This window comes from Stigmatopora argus, chromosome 2 (genome assembly GCF_051989625.1).
Source record: "Stigmatopora argus isolate UIUO_Sarg chromosome 2, RoL_Sarg_1.0, whole genome shotgun sequence".
NCBI lineage: Eukaryota > Metazoa > Chordata > Actinopteri > Syngnathiformes > Syngnathidae > Stigmatopora > Stigmatopora argus.
In genome coordinates this window covers 14,007,119-14,031,542 of record NC_135388.1, presented here as the reverse complement: position 1 = coordinate 14,031,542, position 24,424 = coordinate 14,007,119, and the positions used below count along the sequence as shown (strand labels likewise).

General features: G+C 37.0%; 1 protein-coding gene across 6 annotated transcripts in view; it reads right to left on the bottom strand.

Annotated features, from left to right (window-relative positions):
* pcdh9 (protocadherin 9) overlaps nt 1-24,424 on the bottom strand; it is a 139,870-nt gene that overhangs the window by 88,987 nt on the left and 26,459 nt on the right. For 4 of the 6 annotated variants that reach the window (XM_077623277.1, XM_077623302.1, XM_077623286.1 and 1 more), the window contains exon 3: nt 2,511-2,612. The exons of the other annotated variants lie outside the window; for them this stretch is intronic. In XM_077623277.1, the coding sequence (XP_077479403.1) occupies nt 2,511-2,612 (102 nt within the window). The remainder of the gene's footprint in view (nt 1-2,510; nt 2,613-24,424) is intronic. 6 annotated transcript variants of the gene reach the window in all.

Sequence of the window (24,424 nt, the reverse complement as noted above, 5' to 3'; positions counted from 1 at the left end):
GCCCCTCTATTATGTATTTCTATGCGATAGTATTTGTGAGATTATATGGATCGCTGCCTGACTGTTGATTTCCCCCTGCAAAGGATTAATGAAGTATGTTTTACCTACAGTATAGTGCAGAGTGTAATCAAAAAGGATAAACCAGCTTCATGACACATTGCTTCAGTTTACAAGGATCATAACAGCATAAATTAGTGACTACTTTAAAATGGGGTTTCAAAGTTTGTTTGGAAGGGGGGCCAACATCTTTCTCATTCTGTTCGGTTTGTGGGATCATCAAGGCTCGTAGTGTATAATTTTCTTCTTGTAGAGATGTAGAAAAGATAGTGTAAATGTTCAATACCTACCTACTACACTTGATGACGTTAAACATTGAATAACATCAGAGATCAACTCAGTGAATTGTTAAATGCCAATACCAGCATTGGAAGGGTTCTTTCATTGAATTACAGGCATTAAAAAAATGAAAAAAACATATAAACCCATGAAAACATCACTCATGGTGTTTTCTGGCCCTCATTGGCTCCACACTTCCCACTGTTTATTGAGTCACCATGACAGGCGCCGTGTTTTCGGTCTCCAATTGTGATGACCATATGTGTGTGTGTGTGTGTGTGTGTGTGTGTGTGTGTGTGTGTGTGTGTGTGTGTATCGGTGTGTGTTTGTGTGTGTGTGTGTGTAAAGTCTGTTCAGCTGGGATAGGTTTTTTAAATGCTCTATAATTAGGATTTTAATGGTTACAATGTAGACCAGGTTATATAAATTATTTATGTCTTTACCCTCCTTGTAGGGAATATAACTGTTAAAACTAATGTGACTTGATCATGTGATCTCCATTCACTTTATTCACCCATAATAAGGTTCATATATAAAGAGTAGAGGTTGCCAAGGGATGTAGTTAAAAACAGTTTTTCAAGCAAATTGAACTATCCGCACCAGGTGTGTCTTTTTACATTCCCCCACTCTACTTACACCTGTTTCATGCAACAGCTCCCAAATGTACTCCCGATGAAAAAGGAACTTATCGATCACGAATACAATAAAGATGTTGGGTGACTTAATAGGGCAGCAGCATAGGGGCCACTGTGACCATCATGCCTCGATGCATTAATGAGAGTCATCAATTCCTCTTGGATAGGTAGAAAAAGTGTTGGAACAGGGAGCAAGAAAATGTCTGCATGAGATATTTGAATATTCATTTCAGTGAAATCCAAAATTGCTCACTTCTTCAGAAATACATAACAGAAATGAAGAAAAGAGAAATATCAGACTAAAGGCAAGGAAAACTTGTCAAAAAATTATTATCTTAAGACACATAAATCTTAAGTCATGGAAAAATCTAAATTTCTGGTTGGTTACAAAAGAGAAGTACACATTGATTCTTAATGATAAATGGTTGACTAGATACTTTCTTTAAAGAAATGAATCTTATGAAAATAGAAATGTATATCTGTTTGCTTTTCTAAAATTTGGCTCCCTGATTTATGTTGCGATTGTTGAATAGCCATTCACTCTGATCTAGCGGTTTACCAAATGTTATGTGGGCAATCAGTGGTAAGATACATAAACTGTAGATATAGATCAACAAAATAAAGCTCAACTTTCAAAAAGGATCACTGGGCCCCGTAATTAATTCACCTTGATGATCTCATCTCATCACATTATCTGAACCGCTTTATCTTCACTAGAGTCACAGTGGGTGCTGGGGCCTATCCCAGCTGACTTCGTGCCAAGGGGAGGACCCTGTGTTGGTGGACAGCCAACCGCAGGTCACAAAGTACAAACAACCATTCATGTATACACTCATACCGAGGGGCAATTTAGAGTATCCAATCAGCCATGCATGTCTTTGAAATGTGGAAGGAAACCGAAGTACCTGGAGAAAACCCACGCAGTCCCCATGAGAACATGCAAACTCCACAGAGTTAGACCGACCTGGATTTGAACCCAGGTCCCCCACTGTGAGGCCGACGCGCTAACCACTCAGCCGCCAGGCCACCCCACCTTGATGATAAAATGAATCATATAAACAAGATAGGGAGATGCATGGCTTACAAGGGAACATACCTTTGTTTATAAGCTGTACTGATAATACCAAGTAAACAAATTTGACTTCATTAAGATTCACCAATGTGCAACAACACAATCTTCACCAATCCCCACATGACTATGACATGCTGTGAATGGCATTAATGAGATTAATACTTATTTGAAAGTAAAAATGGCATGGACATTTTTATCACATTAAAATGAACTTGATGTTGTAACTACAATGTAAGACAATTTTGAATGGACAATAAAATCATTGTTTTGGAAAGGAAGTAAGGATGTTGCATCTTGTAAATAAGACTAAGCATGATTCAACACTGAAGGCAAGGTAAACATGCTGATGATGGTAGAATAAGTAAGTTTAAATTCAGAAGCAAACATATTTTTACAGGTTCAATGTCATATATGAAATTTAATGAGATGTATGGTGCTTAATGACAAATGGGACCAATTGTACTCACTAAGGGTGTGCAAGGGGTCCAATATTCAGGGTTGAGTTCAGCCCTGGGACGAAGGTCCAGATATTCGGGGTTCAGTTCAGTTCGGGCACGAGTTAGTGTTCCCTTTGATGAAGATTAGGGGGAAAAAATAATGGTAAATTAGAAAATGGTCTGTGGTTGTTATTGTGCACATAAGAATATTCTAAAGACATCCAACAACCAGTATATTCCACTGATTATGATCTGAAGTAAACTTTCAAATAATTAAATTCATTCTTTTTAATTAAAATACTAAAATACTGCTTTCATTAAATAAAACCGGATTTGCAAGTGGGTGGACTCTTCACACCTTGCAGTCAATCAAGGTAGGAAGAAAAATAGGAACAACTGGTTAAATGTAATAACACAGAAAAACAATTAAAAATGCAAATTCGTCAGCATTCAAAAATATTTCAACAGGAAATCTTGCTAAATTACAAGTAATGCCATAAACAAGTGTGGCATTCAGGTACCCTAGATTATGTGGAATGTTGAATCTTTTGGCCCCCTACTGTAATTATGTGGTGATTCTCCCAATTGTTGCGTGGAATGAGGCTACTCTGTGTAAAGCCCAGGTCATAAATCACTGTCTTGAACCAATTTCCAGATTACCAACATCACTGTACAGAGAGATTGAAAAAAAAACGTTTCTGTTAATATGCCTGGTAGCACTGAGGGTGCGTCATGTGATTTAGAATACAGAAAATCTAAAAACAATAACAATAAACAGTAGTGTACTTTACAATACAATGGTTATTCATTCACAAACTTTGTTTTCTCATGCTTGTTTTTTGTATTGTATAATCTTTAATTAGTAAGTATTATTTATTGAGTTTGCAAGATCATTTGAGTTAAAAATGCCCAAAATATCTAGTTGACTCTTTTTGCAACCTCTGCAAACAGCAGGGTTCTCATTATTGCCAACCTCTGAAAACAGTAGGGTTTAGTTTGCGGATAAATGTATCACATTTAAATATATAATAATCACATTTAAACACTTGACCCAAATTGGACATTAGCAAGATCTCTGTGGACAACCATTCATGAAGACCATATTGATCATTGTACTGATGACTGATAAGTAATAGATATACTACACACAACAGGAGCAACAATGACACGTGCATATAAAACACTATTTACCGGTTCTGTGACTTGGCAAATTTACAATCAACATAATTTGGGCATCAGTGAGAACACACTGCGTAACGCGTTCACTGGCTGTTGAACCCAGATATACTTAAATCTGCAGATACCCAAATGGCACTTATGACAGAAAAACAACAGCTGCAGTATTAAAAATATAACTAAATAAAAATTTCTATTCATTCATCCATCTTCTGAACTGCTTATCCTCACAAGATTGCACCCACAGGAAAAAGAGGAAAAGAGCCGGGCAAAGTCAAAAAACAAACAAACATTTTCTTTTGCAATTTTATTCAATGTTTTTGGATTTAACGCAAGTGTTTATGTTGCCTAACGTCCGTTCTATGTCACTGTAGCACTGTTGTTTGGTTTCCTACATTTTTAAAAGTGTAGAGAGCTTGCTGATGAGTTGATCATTTGATTCATGTGTGGTATAGGAGGGAGATATAGAAAACAGACTGAATAGGGGCTCTCGAGGACTGGACTTGGCCATCCCTGGACTACGTGATCCTTCCACTGATATTTAATAAAATTTACAGCAGATCAAGGCTTGTTGAAGGTCACTTCATAATGGGGAGGCGATATATATATTTTTATGTTCTTGGGTGTTTTAAAACTGTGTTTTATTGTGATGGAAGATATGACTTTTGTGTATGGTCTTTAGAATTGATTGTATCAAGAACAGAAAGAAACCAAGTGTTTAGCAACATTGCCTTGGGCATAGTTGAGGGTTCCCAGTGCCAAGAAGCTCAGTTTTGTCTCATTCTTTCCGTTCTCCTAGAGGTTATATGGGTGGTTAATAAGCATTTTGGGAAGAAAAAAAAGTCTTAACAGTTTTAAGTTCATTCGGTGACCTTTTTTTCTTCTTTAAGAAAGGGGACTAAGAATTGTAATACAGTACAGTAAGTGTGAACAATGTGGTATTGTACTTGGTCGTTAGATTGAAAAGGTTTTTTCTTTTTTTTTTTTTTGGACATTTTTATGTTTTGTAGCGAAGTAACATAGTAGAAAATTAAAATATTTGTGCCATAATCAATCAATCAGTTTTTTAAAAAGTATTCTCTGATATTCTTCCACCTGACTTATGCAGGCAGTCTGGGTTCAATTTCCAATCGCTGGCCGTCTGATGGTGAGTGTGAGTGGTTTTCTGTTTTATTGTGCTCCGTAATTGGCTGGCAACCAATTCAGGGTGTCCCCCGCTTGCTCCCTCTGGTTGGTTGGGATAGGCTCCAGCACCCCCCACGATCCACTCTCTGAAATTGACTGGCAACCAGTCCAAAAAATAGGTAAATAAAACTACCACTACAACAGTGGCCTCTTTTACATCTATCCACACCAAATATTTTATAATATTGGCTTCCATTATCACGGAATGCTTATTTATTAATTATTTTTTTCCAAACAGTAATTTGATCAGGCTTTCTACTACCATTATCACTTGCTTTCTTTGGAGTTTTACCATGGGCTAATTTAAAGGGGAAATCAGGGATAGTAGTAGAATAACTTGGCACTAGTATTGCTATATGGAGAAAATGGTGATGTAGTGGCATGAGGAAGTGGCTCACGAACCTTTACATTTACAGTAGAGTTATTTGGCAATTGGAATTGTTTGTGGAGGTTTTAAAGCCCATTACTATTAAAACAAGATATGTATTCAAAATTTAATAAACTGCTTCTAGCATTCGCAACACTATAGTATGTTTGGGACATGAAATTGTGCAATGAGGATTCTCTACTTGAAGAAGCTTAATTACGCGATAGTTATGGCATGGTAAAATTGAATATAGCCTCATGTGACATGTCTCTGGATATTTCCCAGTAAAACAGAATAATTGGGGAAGGTGTAACCTGCATTCATTCTGTTAGCAAAACAAATGCCTAAAAGCAACCCTTTTGTTTCAAAATAGAAACTGTTGAAATCAAAATTAGCTAAGTCAGCCAAGAGATTTTTTTTTCAAAGCTTTGTAACAACCCATACACCGCTTCTCTACAGAGTAGCGAGGGTGTCATTCATTCATGAATTTTCTGAGCCTATACTCACAAGAGTCGCAGGGGGTGCTGGAGCCTATCCCAGCTAACTATGGGCATCAGAATCAAAAATATAATTAAAAAAAGGCTGAAAGGTTTAATCCACCACCTACCAGGTGGGACAAAGTACAAATAAAAAAAATCATGGCAAAGCCCTTCATACTGTGCCAACATTATGGAAACCCTAGTGAAAGGGCTTAAATGATCAGCTCCTTTAAATCAGGGCTACAAACAGTATTGTTTTCTACAGCATATTCGCAACTATCCCTATCGTTTATGTACCAAATTGTTTTTACATCCACTTTTTGTGTATTTATTTTTTGTTGTTGGTTTTAACTGTCATGTTGATTTTACTGAGACTTTTATATCATTGTATTAGTTTTTCTTTTGTATCTTGCTGACTTCTATGCCATGTGTAACACTTTGATTTATATTGGGTTAAATTGTGGATTAGAAACCCGTCTCTTCCTTTCCTACATTTTAAAGTGCAGGGTGTCAATTGCCATCTAATTTAATTTCTTGAAAATATATCATCTGTAAATGGCAGATTCACTGCTCTTTGTTGGCGTGTATTCACATCCTGGGAAAAAAAAAAGTTTGGAGGCCACTGACTTAAAAGATGTTCAAACAATACTGGTGTTTCAATATCAATGCAATTATCTTCTATGACAAAGTAGCTCTTGGTCACCAACATTCCAACGAACTTTCCAAAGAAAAATGTGCATTGCTGATGGAATCCGATTGTGTTGGTGATTTGCATGGATTAAATGATTTATTCATTCGTTTTACTTTGTACTTATTCTCACAACTGTGGGGTGCTGGAGTCCATCCCTGCGATCTTTGGGCAATAAGCAGGGGACACCCTGAACCGGTTGCCAGCCAATCGTAGGGGACAACCAATCACGCTCACACTCATTCCTTAAAGGAAATGTAGAGTGGTTAATCAGCCTATCATGCGTGCTTTTTGAGATGTGGGAAGGGGATGTGCCAGTCACTCTTCCGCTGTGCCATCCAGATACACTCTAATTAGATATAAAATGTTGACTAGCTTGTCAAATAATTTAATACAACAAATGTAAATGTAAAACTATTCAAATTTTAGTGTGCAGATGAGACATTTTGTTGTGGTTAAGAATACATGAAAATCACTTACAATCATTTTTCTTAATCCAAAAGGGTGCAAAAAAATACCGTCTGTGGTGTGGTTGAAAAGGATATAAGGTAAATGAAAGAGCATTTTTCAGAAATTAGCTTGAAGGTTTGTATCACAGTAACACGCTACAGTGGTTTTTTTTTTCCCCACCAAAGATATTTATAGTTTATTTCAGAGGTTGAAAAAAAGACTTGTTTATGGGTGGTATAACAATCAAATGTTTGCCCAAGCTTGAGATGTCAAAATAACTAAAACATGCAGCATTAAAGCAGTTTACATCAAAGCCACTTCTGCCTGTTTTGTATATATCATGACTTTAATTCTCATTTTGATTTAGTCCAGCTTTGAACTCGGAAAAAAAGTAGAATCGCTAAGAAAACCAAGGCTTGTGGTGAATCTTAAAGTGCAAAATGTTAATATTTGCGGAGATAGAAATGAGTCAAGACTGGGGCCACAGTTAATAAAGATGTTATCGGTACTACCCAATCTTATAATGCCACTAAATTAGATGAACTCAAGTGCAATGGGGCCAATGGTTCAGATAGACTGTCTCCAGGATGTGATGAATAGTTAAATCAGTCATTTAGGCAGGCATTTAACCTGTTGGATTTCAAGGATTTGAAATTACAAAGACGAAGGAAGTAAGGAGGCGGTCCAGAACATAACGATCACTTAAAATGAAAGTTGTTTGCTTCAAAGAGGCATTTGCACTTCAAATGTGGTCAGAATAAATGACTTTTAAAAGTCCACTCAAGGTTTTTGGTAGTTTGGATACTGTTACAAATGAGAAAGATAGTGGTCACGAAAACAACTACATTTTTGTATGTAATGATTTGTTCTAATGCATTATATATGTCTATTTTATTGATTCTAGAAGTTAGTGTCCACAACATCAGAAGCTTAATGCATTCTCAAACCCACACATGGGCAACACCCAGAACGGTTGATCAGCAAAGGAAGAATTAAATGGTATGCAGTGGTTACATTTTAGTCTAGTATTGATTCCTTTTACTTCAGAAGCACTGCTGATGCCCTAAAGGTATATAAAATGAATAAATAAAAAGTAAAATAAATCCCTGATCCAAGTTTTTGAGGTTTTTAGGGATTAGTGCATCTCAGAAGGATTTAGAAGGGAGCTGTTAGTTGGAATGTTGGATGAGAGTTTGCCATCAACATTTCCCCCAGCTGCTACAGCAATGAAATTTAGACCCTCGGGCACATATCTGCAAAATCAAATACCTATCAATAATACAGTATTTATTTTTTATGACCAATGTACTCTATTTCGGCATGGCAACACAACACAGATAACGAAATTAACTTCTCTAAGAGTGGTTAAAATGTGAGTACTGTAACTCTAAAATAATATAAGCACTGATGAAATAAAATGAATACTACTACTTGATGGGATTGGACATTTACTTAATTTATTTAATGTCAGAATATCAAATCCAGATGAAAAAGTTGGTAGTAATATGGTATTTTCTTTTGCACTGTCACTCTTTATTCTCCTAGATGATTCTGACTGAATGGTGTCAATATGGTGATCCAGATCATTTTTTGGGGCTGTAAATGAATAAAATGTGTATTGATAGTACACATGGTCCGTTATCTGCCTATATTTCCAAAGCACATAAGTAGACATATTTGGTTATATGTTAATTATTATTTATACACAGGTTAAATTTTATGTCAGTTTTTGTATGGTCCCTTTAGCTTATTTGACTACTATCTCTATTTAAATTTCACGATTGCTTTTACACATTTTGAAAATGTGAACTCCGTTTAAGGAGATTTTTGCATCAATACAAAGAAAGAAAAAAGACAAGGACATCACATGTACATGGAGTAATTTCCTTTCATGCGCCACAGTGAGGTCATCAAGTTCATTCTATTTCTACTAATCCTATTTGAAATGTTTCAATAGTAATGGATATTTAATTAAAACATTTGATTTCTTAGTTTGTTGTGGAAATAAATGAATGAATTTATTTTTTATTCTTTATACGGATACAACAGAAAATCTGGAGAAAAGGTGCTGTAAAAATTTCCTGGTGCATTGAAAATTATACAACTTGGAGACTTCAAGTGAAAGCCTCATTCAGTGTATATGGTGTGATTGTTCCCAATCATCTAACAATCACCTATACCGCATGTACTCATTATGGTTGCAGAATACGGGGCCAGTCTCAGCTCACATTTGTGAAGAAGTGTGATATGCCCTGACCTGATTGCTATAGTAGCTAGCAGTAAAATGTGCTCCCAGCTGCAAGAGGAAATTAACTTGCCAAATGATGTCCAATTAAACACTATTCTTATCACTATAGTTTAATGATTGAAATAAGAAATTAAAAATCATACAGTTTATAGTGTTTTAATTTCTAACAACATTTTAAATGGTCAAAAAGTTCCTAAAGGGACTACAAATTGGTACTCCCGATTTACAGTGAATTACACATGAATTAAAATTACAAATTATTCGGATGTATCATGAATGATCTGCAGGTGTGTGTTTGAGCATCCTATTCAATCAATTTACAGTTTTATACACTTTGCCCCCAAACTACAATAATGTGCAGATAAGCTTTGGTGATCGCTAGCTCTCAACTCATATACTTATTGCCTATTGCTCTTTCTAACTGGCAGGGAATCACATAATTGGCTGTGGTCCATTTGCTCAACCGCTTGTGTGTCCTCTCAGTAACAGCAGATTTTAATGAATCGGTCTTATTGTTTTTAGAGCTTCAGGCTATAAGAGGGTCATGGTGGGAGTGAATGACTATGACCACTGACAGACAGCCAAGCCATGATATCCAGTATACACTCTGGTTTGCGCGCAGTAGCATCGACTTAATAAAAAACAATACTGCTATCTGTTTTCTCCCACTCACTTGCTATTGTTCTGAAAATGTGGATCACCATCATGTCTTGGCTGGCAGGACTTCTTCTCATGATATTTATGTCATTGCACACTTGTTTAAGACCAAATGATAGATGACAGTAGACATGACATCTTGGGCCAGGGGTGGCCAAATCCGGTCTTCGAGAGCCCCTAACCAGTCTGTTTTCCATGTCTCCCTCCACCAACACACCTGAATCAAATAATCGGGATCGGTATGTAGATTCTGGATAGCTTGCTAATAGGTTGATCATTTGATTCAGGTGTGGTCGAGGAGGGAGATATGGAAAACAGACTGGATAGGGGCTCTCGAGGACCGGACTTGGCCCCATCCTGCACTACACCATCAGGCAGCTGCCCATCATGGTATCATATTCTATTTTGAGGATGTGAATACAGCCACAATTTTGACTTTAAGTCAACCATCCTTAACAGGATGTGACTTTTTATATTTTACTTTTAAAGAATACAGAAAATGCAATATTTGACAATTCCGGCCAGTTACCTGCAGAGCACTAGCTTGACAAGCCAAGAATAACCATTCTTTCACCAGCTCAAAACCTGGGCACTGTTTTTTTAGTTACGCACTTCGGATGGAGCAACCTTTAAATGTTTGAGCTTCTCTCAATTCAACCCATATCTGTGTTCTCCCACTTGTGTTAACACTTTGCGTGGGCATTGTTATTACATGGAAACCAGGACAGACAGGGATTTGTGCAACATCTCAGTTGTGCTCATATTGTAATGACAGACTTTTGATCGTAGCTCTCTTAGATATGCAAGTGGTATTTGTATTTAATATAAAGTGAAATTCTACCTAATTTTAGGCCAATTACCATCCGTGCCTGAATTTTTAAAAATACTTTATATATTATAATATAAGGTCATAAATACTAATGTGTCTGAAGTAGAGCAAATATGCGAATTTTGAATTTTGAAGTCCTTTGCACATCTGAAAGTAGACAGGAAATCAACTTTTGAATGAAGGTTGTAACACTGCCAGAAACATGCACATTGTTTTGGAAAGAACAGCAGAAGAAGCGCTTATGAGCTTGTGTCGTAGTGGTATTTGCATTTGATTGACAGGTGGGTCATAGCCAGTGACGGATTGGGCAGACCCCCAACTGCCAGTTCTTTTACTGTGGCTGGTTTGAAGCCGTCTGCATAGACTGTCTGGCCAACATGGAGAACATGGTGAATTAGAGAAGTTGACATGGTAAATCAGTGGACTTGGCACCCATTGCAATGCTGTGAGCCATGCATACTTTGTAGCACTGCAGTGGATATGCATCATTTGGATTATTTGCTACACAGGTATTCTTCTACGTCCTTCATTTAAAAGGGCATAGCACACGCACAAATGTAAAAGTAAGCAATTGAAAGAACTGTAATATAAACTGGTGGTGCTGATCATGCGAGTATTTTCATACTTTTCATTTAAATTTCTATATTACTTGTAATGATTAAAGTCACAACTGTCTCCCAGTTGACTTTGTAACAAAAGGCAAGTTACACCCTAGTTTACCAAAAAAATGATGGGCAGGCATATCACAATTAACTCTTATTCTAAGGATTATACCTAATCTAGAAAAGTCATTATCCAAAACATGAGTTAGTCTAAGATTAGGTATGAGGGAATTAGTGCTATTCAAGCATTTGTCTTTTTATACTAAAGAAGAAAATAGGATTTGGTCAAAATATCAAAGAGATATTACATCATGAAGAGACCAAAAATCGAATTTGCCTAAAACAGGGGTGGCAAAGTCTGGTCCTCCAGAGCCCCTGTCCTGTCTGTTTTCCATATCTCACTTCACCAACACACCTGAATCAAATGATCAACTCATCAGCAAGCAGTCCAGAAGCTTGATACCGATTCAGATTATTTCATACGTGTGTTGGTGGAGAGACTGGACTGGACAGGGGATCTTGAGGACCAGACTTGGCCACCCCTGGTGTACTGGTTCACTCACCCTCGGTGTGGGCAGGCATGGTCTCAATTCCCGCTGGTGGCAGTATGATTATGAGTGCAAATGGTTGTCTGTCTCTCTGCGTGCCCTACAACTGACTGGAGAACAATCTAGTAGGCTGCAGTCTTCCTTCCGACCGAAGTCAGATGGAATATGCTCCAGAAACACTTACACAGATGCGCGGTGCAGAAGATGGATGAATGAATGAACATGATGGCCAAAAAGTATCTCAGTTTTCCTAACTGATTCTTTATTGCAGTGTGTATACTTAATTCAGTGCAGCATGCGCTCATGTTGACTTTATAAGCAACAGAGGGGCTGAATGGACTTCATTCAGCCAGCCTATAAAAGTGTAATGAGCATCTGAATATGCAAAATCATTTGAAAGAAGAGCGATCAGATAATTCTCATATTTACGCAGAGTACCTGATGTTGGCATCCGCTGGTTTAGTAATTGGATCTTGTTTTCACAGGCAATTAGAAGGAAAAGCAAGACTGTATTGGATAGGGTACAAGGAGAAAAAAACAAGCTGTGTCTTGTCACACAGGCAAGAGTAAAGTCATTAGTGGTGTTGATCCTAAGTAGGGACATGTTGACCATGTTAAGTTTTGGTTTAGCAGACAATTTTCCAAAGGCCGACGTTGAATTAAAATTCAACAACAATTCACCAATTTTATTGTGTAATACCAAACTTTCAGAAGTCACATATCTGATCAGTCTACATCCATGTCACTACTCAATTCAATTGAGAAATAAAATTCAAAACTTCAATTTATTCATTTTTAATACCATTAACAAAGCATTTGATGGGAAATAAAATACATTTTTAGGACGCTCAAATTTCAAGCGTACATGTATTGTGTTCCTTACCTAAACTAAAGCTTATAAATTACTGTAATAAGGCCAGTAGTTGGGTTACTCAAGTTTTAATTACAGCACAGACATTAGTTAAACAGCTCTCAAGTTAAACAACTATCCATATGAAATTAATTATTGATTGCTCAAAGTGACTAAGGGATCATTTAAAATGATATTACCGCATTTCAAGTAATGACACTTTTTTTAATACATTAAAGAAGCAGTATTCCACATAACATACAATGATTGACTAGTTGCCCGAACAGCTGAATATTGCAATTGAGGCCCTCAAGGTTCATTAAAAAATAATTTTAATGAGTAGTTATCAATGAATCTGTCCGGTGTCACCCATTCTATCCGTGTTTGATGGTGCTCAAAATTATTGGAGGGTTGGTGGTAAAGACCAATGACATTAAAGTTAATGCCAGAACATTACTCAGACAATGTGCAAGAAAATAACCACCATGGCAGTTTAGCCGGAAAAGGTCAAAATGGAAATGCCTGTTCACTCATTATGCGGCTCCTGAGGCAACCTTTTTACTGTCACTCATTAATTAGTGTCAAAGCAGGAATCATCAACTTTTGACTTTTGTGACAGCTCAGTTGGTCTCAGTAAAGATGGGACATCACAAGTTAAAAATAATGTATTTCATTGATGATAATAAATGATTCTATAGATTGTCAAGTGTTAACTAACATGAATAAAACAGAACCGCTCTAAAATATGTGAACTCACAACAAAAAAAATCATGTACTGACCTTATTACATTTATCGTGTTAGGACTAGCTTGTTGTTTTTCCATTGCTTTCTCTCTTTTTTCTGATGTTCGTTTCCCTACTCTTGATTCTGCCTAAGTTATTAAAGTTTTGGTACGAGCACTATTTCCCTCGTCCTTGCCTGCTTCCCCGTGATTGGGTCCTATTCAACGTAACCTCGCCTCGATGTCTCCCCAAAGACGTAACATATCGTATATCCAGTAAGATGTCAGCTGCACATACCAGTCAGCCTGTTTTGTTTTGTGTATTTCAGGTCAAATGTTATCTTTGTCGAAGTAGCTGTTTTTTCCAGGTTTAAATATTTATTCTACTCAGCCTTAAATAATGCGATCTATAATAAATCAAGATCAAACACTTTCATGATATATCACCAAAAAATGTTTTGGTTTTTTGTAATCAGAAAGAGATTATTTTCAAAAGATATTAAAATTAACACATGCTATTGAAAACTTTCTAGCTCAGCTCCTTACAGACAGATCTAATGTATATCATATATAATTAAACATAAATTATTACTAACATTCTTTAAAATAGCAGTTTAAAAAAAAATGTGTACAAAAACTAAGCAGCCCAGGGTTTAAGGAGTTTCAGTCCTTACTGTGTGGAGTTTACATGTTTTCCCTGGGCTGGCGTGGGTTTTTTCCAGGTACTCCGGTTTCCTCCCACATCCCAAAACATAAATGGTAGGCTACTAATAGGTATGAGTGTGATACTGAATGGTTGTACGTCTGTTTTTGGCTGACCACCAATTCAGGGTGTCACCCGCCTGGGGCCCATAGTCAGCTGGAACTATGCTTCAAATTAAACTTCAGATGCGAGTCATGAGGCCCAAAAAGTCCCACCATGGCCACGTTTACCTCATTTTGACTTGCCCCATAGCAAGGGACTCACTTCCCTATTGGTGAAAAAAACAACACCACATCATTTGTCCTAAACCCCCACACCCTCCCACTTCTCATTGCTGATCTTCTTCACTAATGTGCATTCCCATTGCATCTGACTCCCAACTCATGACTCACCCGTGTCTGTGCTCTGCTTTAAATGTGCAGAAACACAATTGAAATTGAAGCAACACATAGCTACAAAATTATGCTTGGACAAACTGTATCTAACAATGACGGCTGTGTTCATCTTGTTAAAATACCTCTGCTTAAATCTCACAAGACACATATGCTTTTGTGCCTTTGTTGTAATATTTTTTTATTTAAAAAAAACAGTATCTTAGCATCTGCTTTTATTTAAACATTTTTACAGTTAAAGCAGCACTGCTCTTGTCATTTTAGTATTGAAACCATCATTAATGTGCATTACAGCAAGGAAGTAACATTTCAACAGAAAACTAGTAATTCTAATATACCTAATGGGTTATGAAATATTTTTTGAAGATCTTTTCAAAGCTACTTTCAGGTACTGTGTTACTGTCAGGTGCTTTCAATATCATTATCCCTGCTCCATTGACAGTTTAGTTTAATCTACTGTGGGAGTGACCTGGTAAGAGTAAAAAAAATAAAAATGCTAAAACACAGAAGGGCCAGAACGTACGATTAAAGAAAATGAAACTACTGTTCTGCAAAACTGGAGAAAATCAGTCTGACTAACAGACTGAAGGTCAAAATATCAACTTTTCGGACAGATATCATGATTTGCAGTGTGCAGAATGTTTCTGAAATATCCATTTGCCAGGGTTTCATATATTCATTCCACACTGATGCCTCCAAGAAGAGACCCGCATTGCAGATAGAAAGGACTATTATTGTACTGAAAAACTATCGTCATGTCTGTTCACCACATTCAGATTTTTTCCCCACCCAAAACAGCTAATAGTTGTGATTGGATGAAAAATATGGACTGAAGAATGAATAACTTTTCATTTATTCATTTTCTGAACCACTTATACTCACAAGGGTAGTGGGGGAGCTGGAGCCTATGCCTGGCAACGATGGGCACCAGGCGGGGAACACTCTGAATCGGTGGCCAGCCAATCACAGGGCACAAGGAGACGGAAAACCATTCATTCTCACACTGATACCTAGAGCTAATTTAGAGTGTTTAACCAGCCTACCATGCATCATTTTAGGATGAGAGGAAACTGGAGTACCCACGCAAGCCCGTGGAGAAAATTCAAAATCCACAGTGAGGAATGACCTGGGACCAAACCCTCGACCCCAGAACTGTACGGCCGACATGCTCACTACTCGTTTATCGGCACGCCCTGAATTATAACTTGTTCAATTTATTAATCATTTTGATATATCTATGTGGATAAGTAAGTGCATTTAACAAAAATGCAGTACGTTAAAGCAAACATTCTTTTTTCTTGGCAGCATTCCTGAAAATAATTCCCAAAATTTTCCACACTTAGCAACTTCTCCAGTACACAACATGAGACGCATTGAGACCTTTTTCACAAATTGATTTTCAAATTCAATTTTCACCACTCTAATGAGCAAATTAAAACATTGCAGTACAAAAAAAGATTCACACAGAGCTTTCCTTTGTATTGAAGATGGTTTAGGGAATGCAAGAGTAGGGTTTGTCGGGTAAACACTGTGCAGATTAGATTACTTCACTCAGTGTTTATGAGCCAAATATGGTGGCGTGCCCTGAAATAGAGTAGGGCACGACCTGGCATGTTAACCCAATTTGGAAGAAGGACTGTTTAATATGCAGCTGGAGATTTAGAGAATAGTGATTCCCATACAAAGAACTGACACTTTCAAGTAATTGTTCTAAACTCTGCATAAAACTCTGGTAAATTTTCATTTTTCTGCTGAAGTGATCTTAGACTTTATTACCTGAGTAGTATAGCTGTCAGTGTTTTAGTTAGTCTAACTAAGTGTGGTATGGCAATAAAATTGCAGGTCACTTTTTTGTCCAATTGCTCTTTAACGCACCTAATCATCCACTCACATGGCAGAAAATCGAGGCAATTTGAACATGTAGAGATTATCAAGACGTCTACAGCTATTCAAACCAAGCATCAGGATGTTAAAAAGTCATATGATTTAAGTGATTTTGAACCTAACATGGTTACTGGTGCCAGACTGACTAATATGAGATCTTCAGAAAGTTCTGATCTACTTGGATTTTCACACACAACCATCAAAAGGGTTTAGAGAGACTGATCAGGAAGAGAGAAAACATCCAGTTGGAGGCAATTCTTTGTGGCAAAAATCTTTGTTGATGCCAGACGTCAGAGAAGAATGAGCAAACTGGTTATAGCTGATAGAAAGGAAACAGTGAGGCAAATAACTATTTGATACAACCAAGATATGCAGAAGAGCATCTCTGAATGGACAACACATCAAACATTTAGGAAGATAGGTTACATCAGCAGAAGACCACGCCAATGTCAGTTAAGAACAGTAGTAGTCTGACACATGAACAATGACAATAAAAGTTTGGAAAAAATATTGTCTCATTTTATGAATCTCGATTTCTGCCTCAATGTAAGAATGGGGTCAGAATTTGGTGTTAACAACATGAACGAGTGCATCCATCCTGCCTTGTATAAACGGTTCGGGATGGCGTTGGTGTAATGGTGCAAGGAATAATTTTGTGGCACAATTTAGGCCCCTCATGTCAATTGAGCATTCTTCGATCGTCACATCTTAGCTGAGTTTTGTTGATGACCATGTTCATCTCTTAATGGTGATATCTTCCGCGGGCTACTCCATGTAGCCATGTCATAAAACTTGAACAATCTCACACAGGTTTCTCGAAAATGACAAGTTCACTGAAGGTGTAAAACTAAAGTACTGGACTATGAGACCACTGGGCGGCACGGTTGCGCGAGTGGTTAGCGTGTCGGCCTCACAGCTCTGGTGTCCTGAGTTCAAATCCAGGTCACGTCCATCTGTCTGGACTTTGCATGTTCTCCCCGGGCCCGTGTGGGTTTCGTCCGGGTACTTCGGTTTCCTCCCACATTCCAAAAATGTGTATGGTAGACTGATAGGACACTCTAAAGTGCCGTTAGGTAAGGGTGTGAGTGTGCATGGTTGTCCACTTCATTGTACCCTGCAATCGGCCGGCCACCGATTCAGGGTGTCCCCCGCCTCTGGCCCGGAGACAGCTGGGATTGGCTCTAGCACCCCCCGCGACCCTAATGAGGATAAGCGGTTCAGAAAATGAGATGAGACTATAAAATCACTGATATTGACTGTAATCCATTGCAATGCTTTATGAAGGATATCTTTGAGCTGCAAACAAAGGAACAAAGTGTCAGATGATTTTATGCATCATATTCCTGACAACTACCACATGATCCATTGATGAAATGGACCATCTGTTTAAAAAAATGGATAGAGGGTTTATACAGAAGAAAACAACTTGTGACTAAGCATGTTGCCCTTAGGTGTAGAACACAAAAGAAAAACATAATTATGATAGTAGAGCCTTGTACGGGACTTGACCCCATTCTGTTTATATAAAAACTCTCCAAAAGTGTTGGAAGAGTAATAAAAAAAATCACTTTAAATGCAATTATTCATTTTCTATCTTAACTGCTTTTGTGATTATTTTCTATGCATTCAGCAAAGCCAATTTCTGTTATTGTTTGGTAATCCCTGATGAACTCCTTTGTTATTTGGACTGTGGATTTTGGGTCATTATCTTTACACACAGAATTTCTAAATCACTTTAGTAGTATCGTTGCAATTTGCCTCACCATTGCAAATACTTTTGAAAGGTATTTATAAAACATAACACTACTACCCAGTTTAGATTGGAATTACTTTTAGGTATTGCTCTCCTTATTCAGGATTAGTCACTCACTGGAACTATGAAAATGATTCACCATAATATTGTTTAGTTCACTGCTGTGGAAGGATGGGGTACTTTGGTAGTAATCTATAAAGAGCCTCATTATCGCCCAATCACATGAATAGAAAAATTTATTGATAAAAAAAACCTTACAAAATATAAATAAATATATCTGGTTACAACCCTTAATTCATTTCATTCATTCATTTTCTGAACCTTTTATCCTTCACAAGGGGATTGAACCTTGAATCTCAAAACTGTGAGGCAGACGTGCTAACCACCGAGTAACCTTTCTTTCATTTGTTCAAAATAAAACATTCCACATTTCAAAAAATATTTATTTATTTCAAAAGATGATATTTATTTATTTCAAAAAATAATATTTATTTATTTCAACAAATTATATTTATGTTTTGCTAATTAAATATGTATCTTCAGTGAGCTCCATGATTCATGATTTTCAACTGACATAGTTGCATATAAAATCATAATAACAAGAGACCTTTAAATTAAATCTGTCTAAGAAAAACAGACAGTCGTTTTCAAAAGTAATGCAATTGCTGTGTTAATAATAGGACTTGGACAACAGACTACACTGCATCAAAAGGATCAAAAGCACTCTGAGATCAAACTAATTAATGTATTAAATATTTAATTAAATTAAGATATTTCCGTCTTCAATATTTTTTTTAAACGTGAATAACTGCGCACTGGACAAAATAAATCAGGCATCATGCAATTAATTCTTCCATACCACGCATCCACACCTGCCCACACTGAAGTCAGGCGAGTGAACCACTATACCATCATCCGGCTTTATGCAATTTGGAATTAACTTACCCTTATTGTTTTTATAATGCGTTTGGCAATGGCTATTTCGAAATGTTTGATCTCATCCACCATCTACCCCAGCTCTATTTACAGGTGGATAAAAACATGCAGATCTGGGCAGAATTTAGCCATTCATGTTTACTTTTGTATTCTAATTTCCGCTACCAAGGAAATCTGCACTCTACAACAGAATTTAATGCACCTCTAGGATTTAATGAGATCTGCAATGTCGTAGAAATGTTCTGTTTAGTTTAGGTGCAGCATGTTGCTTTTTTTCATATTTTTTATTTATTTAAGTAATTACTTGCTTTCATTCTCTTGCTCCATGAGTGCCCTAAATTAATTATCACTCGAGTCTAATTCAGGGTTGGCAAGCATTTACCATAGATGCAAAAATGATGTTGGTTCAAAGGACACCTTTTGTTTATTGATTCAAAAGAGGGATTGTGCTTGTTTTAGCAAAATAAATAAGAAACCCAGCAACACTAGCTAAAACTGTCGTATGATGCGAAGTTGGCCCATATTACTGAGGCTCAGAATTCCTGACATGACTGTCTGCATCAGATTGTTGATGATTCTACCGGTGACTACTAGCTCTACTGAGAGAGCTAAACCAAAAGAGAAGGCTCATTGGTGTGATCCCTGCAAGTGTCTTACTCGAGAAGAAAAACAAATTCAATGTGTCAGTCCAACTGCCAGGCCTGTGATTGCAGTAATATGGTGTGGTTCTTGAGTCGAGCTGTTGTCTTTGCACATAGGCAGCAACACATCAAAGTCTATCAGAAGTGTCACTATTTAAAGTAATGGTTGGCTCAGCACTATACGATTTCACAAACAACAAAAAAGCACGCTGTCACTATGACACTAATAAGAATTACACTCAAGATCTCAATGTTTTTTTTTCCCGAAAGACTGAGTTGGATCCAGACCTGTATTAACAGAACAGTAGATAACAACTGCATGGTGCGGTTACATCAATCATACATCTTTTTTTAAAAACTGAATGCAATGTTTTTGATCTGCAATGAAGAACACAGCCTACAAACTATGTGGGTGTTATTCAAGGGTGGGAACATGCTGGGCTCACCTGCTTGTATTCGATAAAACAGCATAATCAGATCATTTATTTTTATTTTTTCTAACTGCAGAGTTGCATGTGCAATAGTGCTCCCCAGAGCCAAGGTAATAGTGAAAAAAAGCCATGCTCTTTCCAAAGCAACTCATGTTTACTTTTATGCAGAATGACAAGTACTTGCAGAGAAACTGACAACGTGCAAGTGTAAATTAGGTCCTCTGTCTTCCCCGCATTAATTATGAATTAAGTATAATTGCGGTGGGATTTGCCAAAGTCAATTTGTTTGGACTGACTGTAATGTTAAGGTGGCCCTTACTAACAAGCTCTAGGTTATGTTGTGTTTTTAAGAGGTGTGTCTTTGTCACCAGTCAGCAATGAACAATAAGAAACAAGGTTCACGGGGGATAAAAGTGCTTTCATTTACAGTCATTTATTAATATGTATGATGGCATGAACTAATGGTGCTCAAGCTTTAATGTTTATAAGAGCATTATTTATTATATACTGTAAAATTATACTGGCGAAGTAAATTGTTTAAATGGGCAAGGAGACAGTGATTAATAAGCAGACGATATTAACACAAAAGCATGTTAGGCTTTTCCCAGAAGGGAATGTTTTTTTTAATTCTAACATTAACTTATGTTGGCTACGTCAAGAATGCAACTCACGCAGCTATAGATTTTATGGGTACTGGCTGTCTAAATGGAAGAACAGAAATGTAATGCATTTTGAGTTAAATTTGATTCAGATGTTAGGCTAAAAATTTCAGGAAGAAAGAATATCACCTCTTGGATTAAACTGGGACCATTAGTCAAAACCTTTTTTTTGTGAAATATTTATGCAATCATATTTTTTCCATGCCATCCAAGTATTAAACACAAATTTTAAAGCAATTAGCTTACTTTGTAAACTGTTAGAGAAGGAACTAACAAAATAAACAAATAAATAAATAATTAAGTCAAAAGTATGGAAATCGGAATCCATCCAAAAGAAAATCATGTTCCTGGGAGAAAATGTCGCCATATTATCCTTTCAAAAGGCCCAGCCATCTCAAAGTCTGTACAAGAGGACTGCTCAGGTTTATCAAATATGCTGTTGAGGTAAAACTATTTTAAACAGGATGTACTTTAGTAGATTCGATGTGCTTTAAAAAACACACATATATATATATATATATATATATATATATATATATATATATATATATATATATATATATATATATATATATATATATATATATATATATATACATATATATACATATATATATAAACATATATATATATATTTGCTCCAATAACATATATTGCCATAAGAGAGTGGCTTCAAAACAGAGATATGTCCCATAAATATATGCCCAATTTCACTCAATAAACCCGATTGAAACTTTGAATCTTAACTATATGGCACCACATAATCGATTAAATCAATTAGACAATGATTTAAAAATGTTTATTCAGAAAATTATGGGGAAGATAAGAGATTTCACATATCAACAAAAGATTATGAGGAGAGATCTATTCACTGAAAATCTATTCACTGTTAATTTGTGATGCTACATAATAGTATGTGTTGTGGACTCAGAGTGCAATTGATTTAACTAGCCAAACTTATTCCAGGGCGTCCCGGTGGCGCGAGTGGTTACCGCATCGGCCTCGCAGCTCTTGGAACCTGGGTTCAAATCCAGGTCACGTCCACCTGTGTGGAGTTTGCAACTTCTCCCCTTCAACCCTGCATGGATTTCCTCCCACATTCCAAAAACATTCATGGTAGGCTGATTGGACACTCTAAATTGCCCCTAGGTATGGGTGTGTGTGCATGATTGTCTGTCTCTTTGTGCCCTCCGATCGGCTGGACACCAATTCAGGGTGTCCCCCGCCTCCGGCCTGGAGACAGCTGGGATTGGCTCCAGCACCCCCCTCAGGGAAGTGGACCAATTATTAGAAAAAAAGATACACAAGAATGTCATGTAAAGCAGAGTGAGTGGGGCTAATTTTCCTTCAGCAAGGTTATAATGAGCTTTTCATCCTTTTTATATCGGGCTGTAACTATTGGAAACCATAGGAGGCTTAAACATCACTGCTGAAGTACTGGAGATCGAGAGGCTATGGAATACAGAGAAAATTATGTATTTATGTATGTATACACTCTCAAACACCCCATTTGTCATCCTAAATAATACAGAGGTAATTTGTTGTTGTTATTAGTTTTTAAGTTTCAAAGTTCCAAGTGTATGCTTAACAAGAAGCACATTTTTGAATGCTGAAAGTTTGAAGCTTTAAATGCAGAGCACAAGCTTGTCACCAGTTAAAAATGAAGGCCAAAAAAAAGATTGCAAATACAAGTTTCTTTCCTTTCTTCGATGATGAGTGCAGCCTTTTACTGAATACAAGATAGGGACAGACATGTTAGTCTTTCTTTTTTTTTTAAATAAGATACTTTTGTTGCTGACAATGGTACTGGAACTTGTAATCCTATCGTCATTGTAGATCAATTCTGCTTCAAAATATAACAGGGTTGGACAATAGATGAATGTAAAGACAGATATCAGCAGAACAAATGAGTTAAGATAACCTTTATCAGTCCCATGATGAGAAAAAAAAGCTTGCCAATAGATTGAAAGAAGTTCATTTCTACTCCCACTTGCTGCCATAATGGATTTAAAAAAAAGTTTAATGGACAACTAATAAATGCAATGCTAAAATATATTTTCCTAAGCAAAACATGTAAAGCCTGTGTGGGGAAAATAGTTTTTTTAATCATTGCAATGCATTGGTAGTCACTCTGCCAAAAAGCTCCTCCTCACTCAGGCAAAGCATAGAAACATTGTGCAATTGTAAGACATCTTAAAAGGTTGTTTTTTTCTTTTTTTCAAATCTAAATTGCATGGGCACACAGAGAACTGAAAGCTATGATTTTGTAAAAGAAATGTAAAGGAGTGAATCAACTAGGGAACACACAATACAAAAGGTTGCAAAAACACACGAACTTGAAGCAGCAGGCAGCCATTAAGATGAATACAAACAAGCATATATGGCTTGAATGACAATAGGCTGCAAATTGGTGGGGGGAAAAAGATACAAAAACAAGCAAATGCAATGCTTCAAAAGGTGTTTTCAATACATACGTACGCTATCCTGTAGGTTTTTCAGCACAGAGGCATTGGCTACTACCTCACAAATATTTCCTCAGTTCTGTGGCTTATGTACTGCCTGTAGCTGCCTTACACTTTGCAGCTGTGTTTCAATCACCCATGAAACCACATAGATAAAGTAGAAAAATGGACGGGTGAAATGACAGTGTAGGCTTTAGAGGTTAAGGGATAATTTCCCAGCATCTTTTGCATCCGCGTCTAACCATCTGCCTCTTTGGCACCAGCCTCACTTTCCTGAATATAAACCTGCTCTAAATTGGCATCAGCTCAGCAGCCAGTCCGAGAGACAGGGTTTTGGTAAGGTAAATCAAATGGTTATTGTGCATAGGATAATAAACCTGAAGTAAGTGAAAACACCACAATGAAACTGTGGATTCCCATAAAATTGGAGTGCTGCCATGTTTGCCTTGAAAGGAAATTGTCGAGGGAGTGATGACTGATGGAAAGTGAGAAACAAATTATGGAACAAAATAGGAGATGCACAGGAAAGAGAGATGTAGAGGATAAAAGATTGGGAATAAAAAAAAGGTGTCAGTGCGACGGCCAGTAAATGGCGTAGAAAATGGTACAGTGACATTAGGAGAGAGAAAATAAAAGAATGAAGCAGTAGGAAGAAAACACAAAAGGATTAGACAACTGAACTCCAATATATGCAAACTGTTTTATTCTTAGTCGTTAATGGCTTTGGTCGAAAGAAGAGATTGACTCTGTGGTAGGCCTGTGGTCCGGCATTTCTTTTAGAAAAAGAATACTGACAGTAAAAGCAAAAAATAAAAATGTCAGCTTTCTATTAATTCCTAAGACAACCATCTTATATATACACAGGCCGAGCTCTACTCAGAAAACTAATAATAAGGATAGGAGTTCTTCTGTAGAACATTTTGATTAGAATTCTCATTCCAGGGTTTTGTTATGCTGAACAGCGAGGTGAGGCAAAGACGTGATGACACTCTGTGTTAAGTCTTATTAGCAATCGCTGTTAACAAAAGGCGGATTTATCAGTGGATCACCACCCAAGGATTGGGCACTCTTCCCACATTTTCATGACCGCATCACATTCAACTTGGCATTTTAATGCCTAATTCATTCTGCCACAACCTCACACACAAGATAATGAGGCCAAGTGTAATATTTGCCCAAGAAACTTAAGTTAAACAGCCCAAACACAAATGCTAAAAATTATTTGTCACCTCATGTTTACATTTGATATGTATTTGTGTGTGCGCGTGTGTGTGTGTGCCTC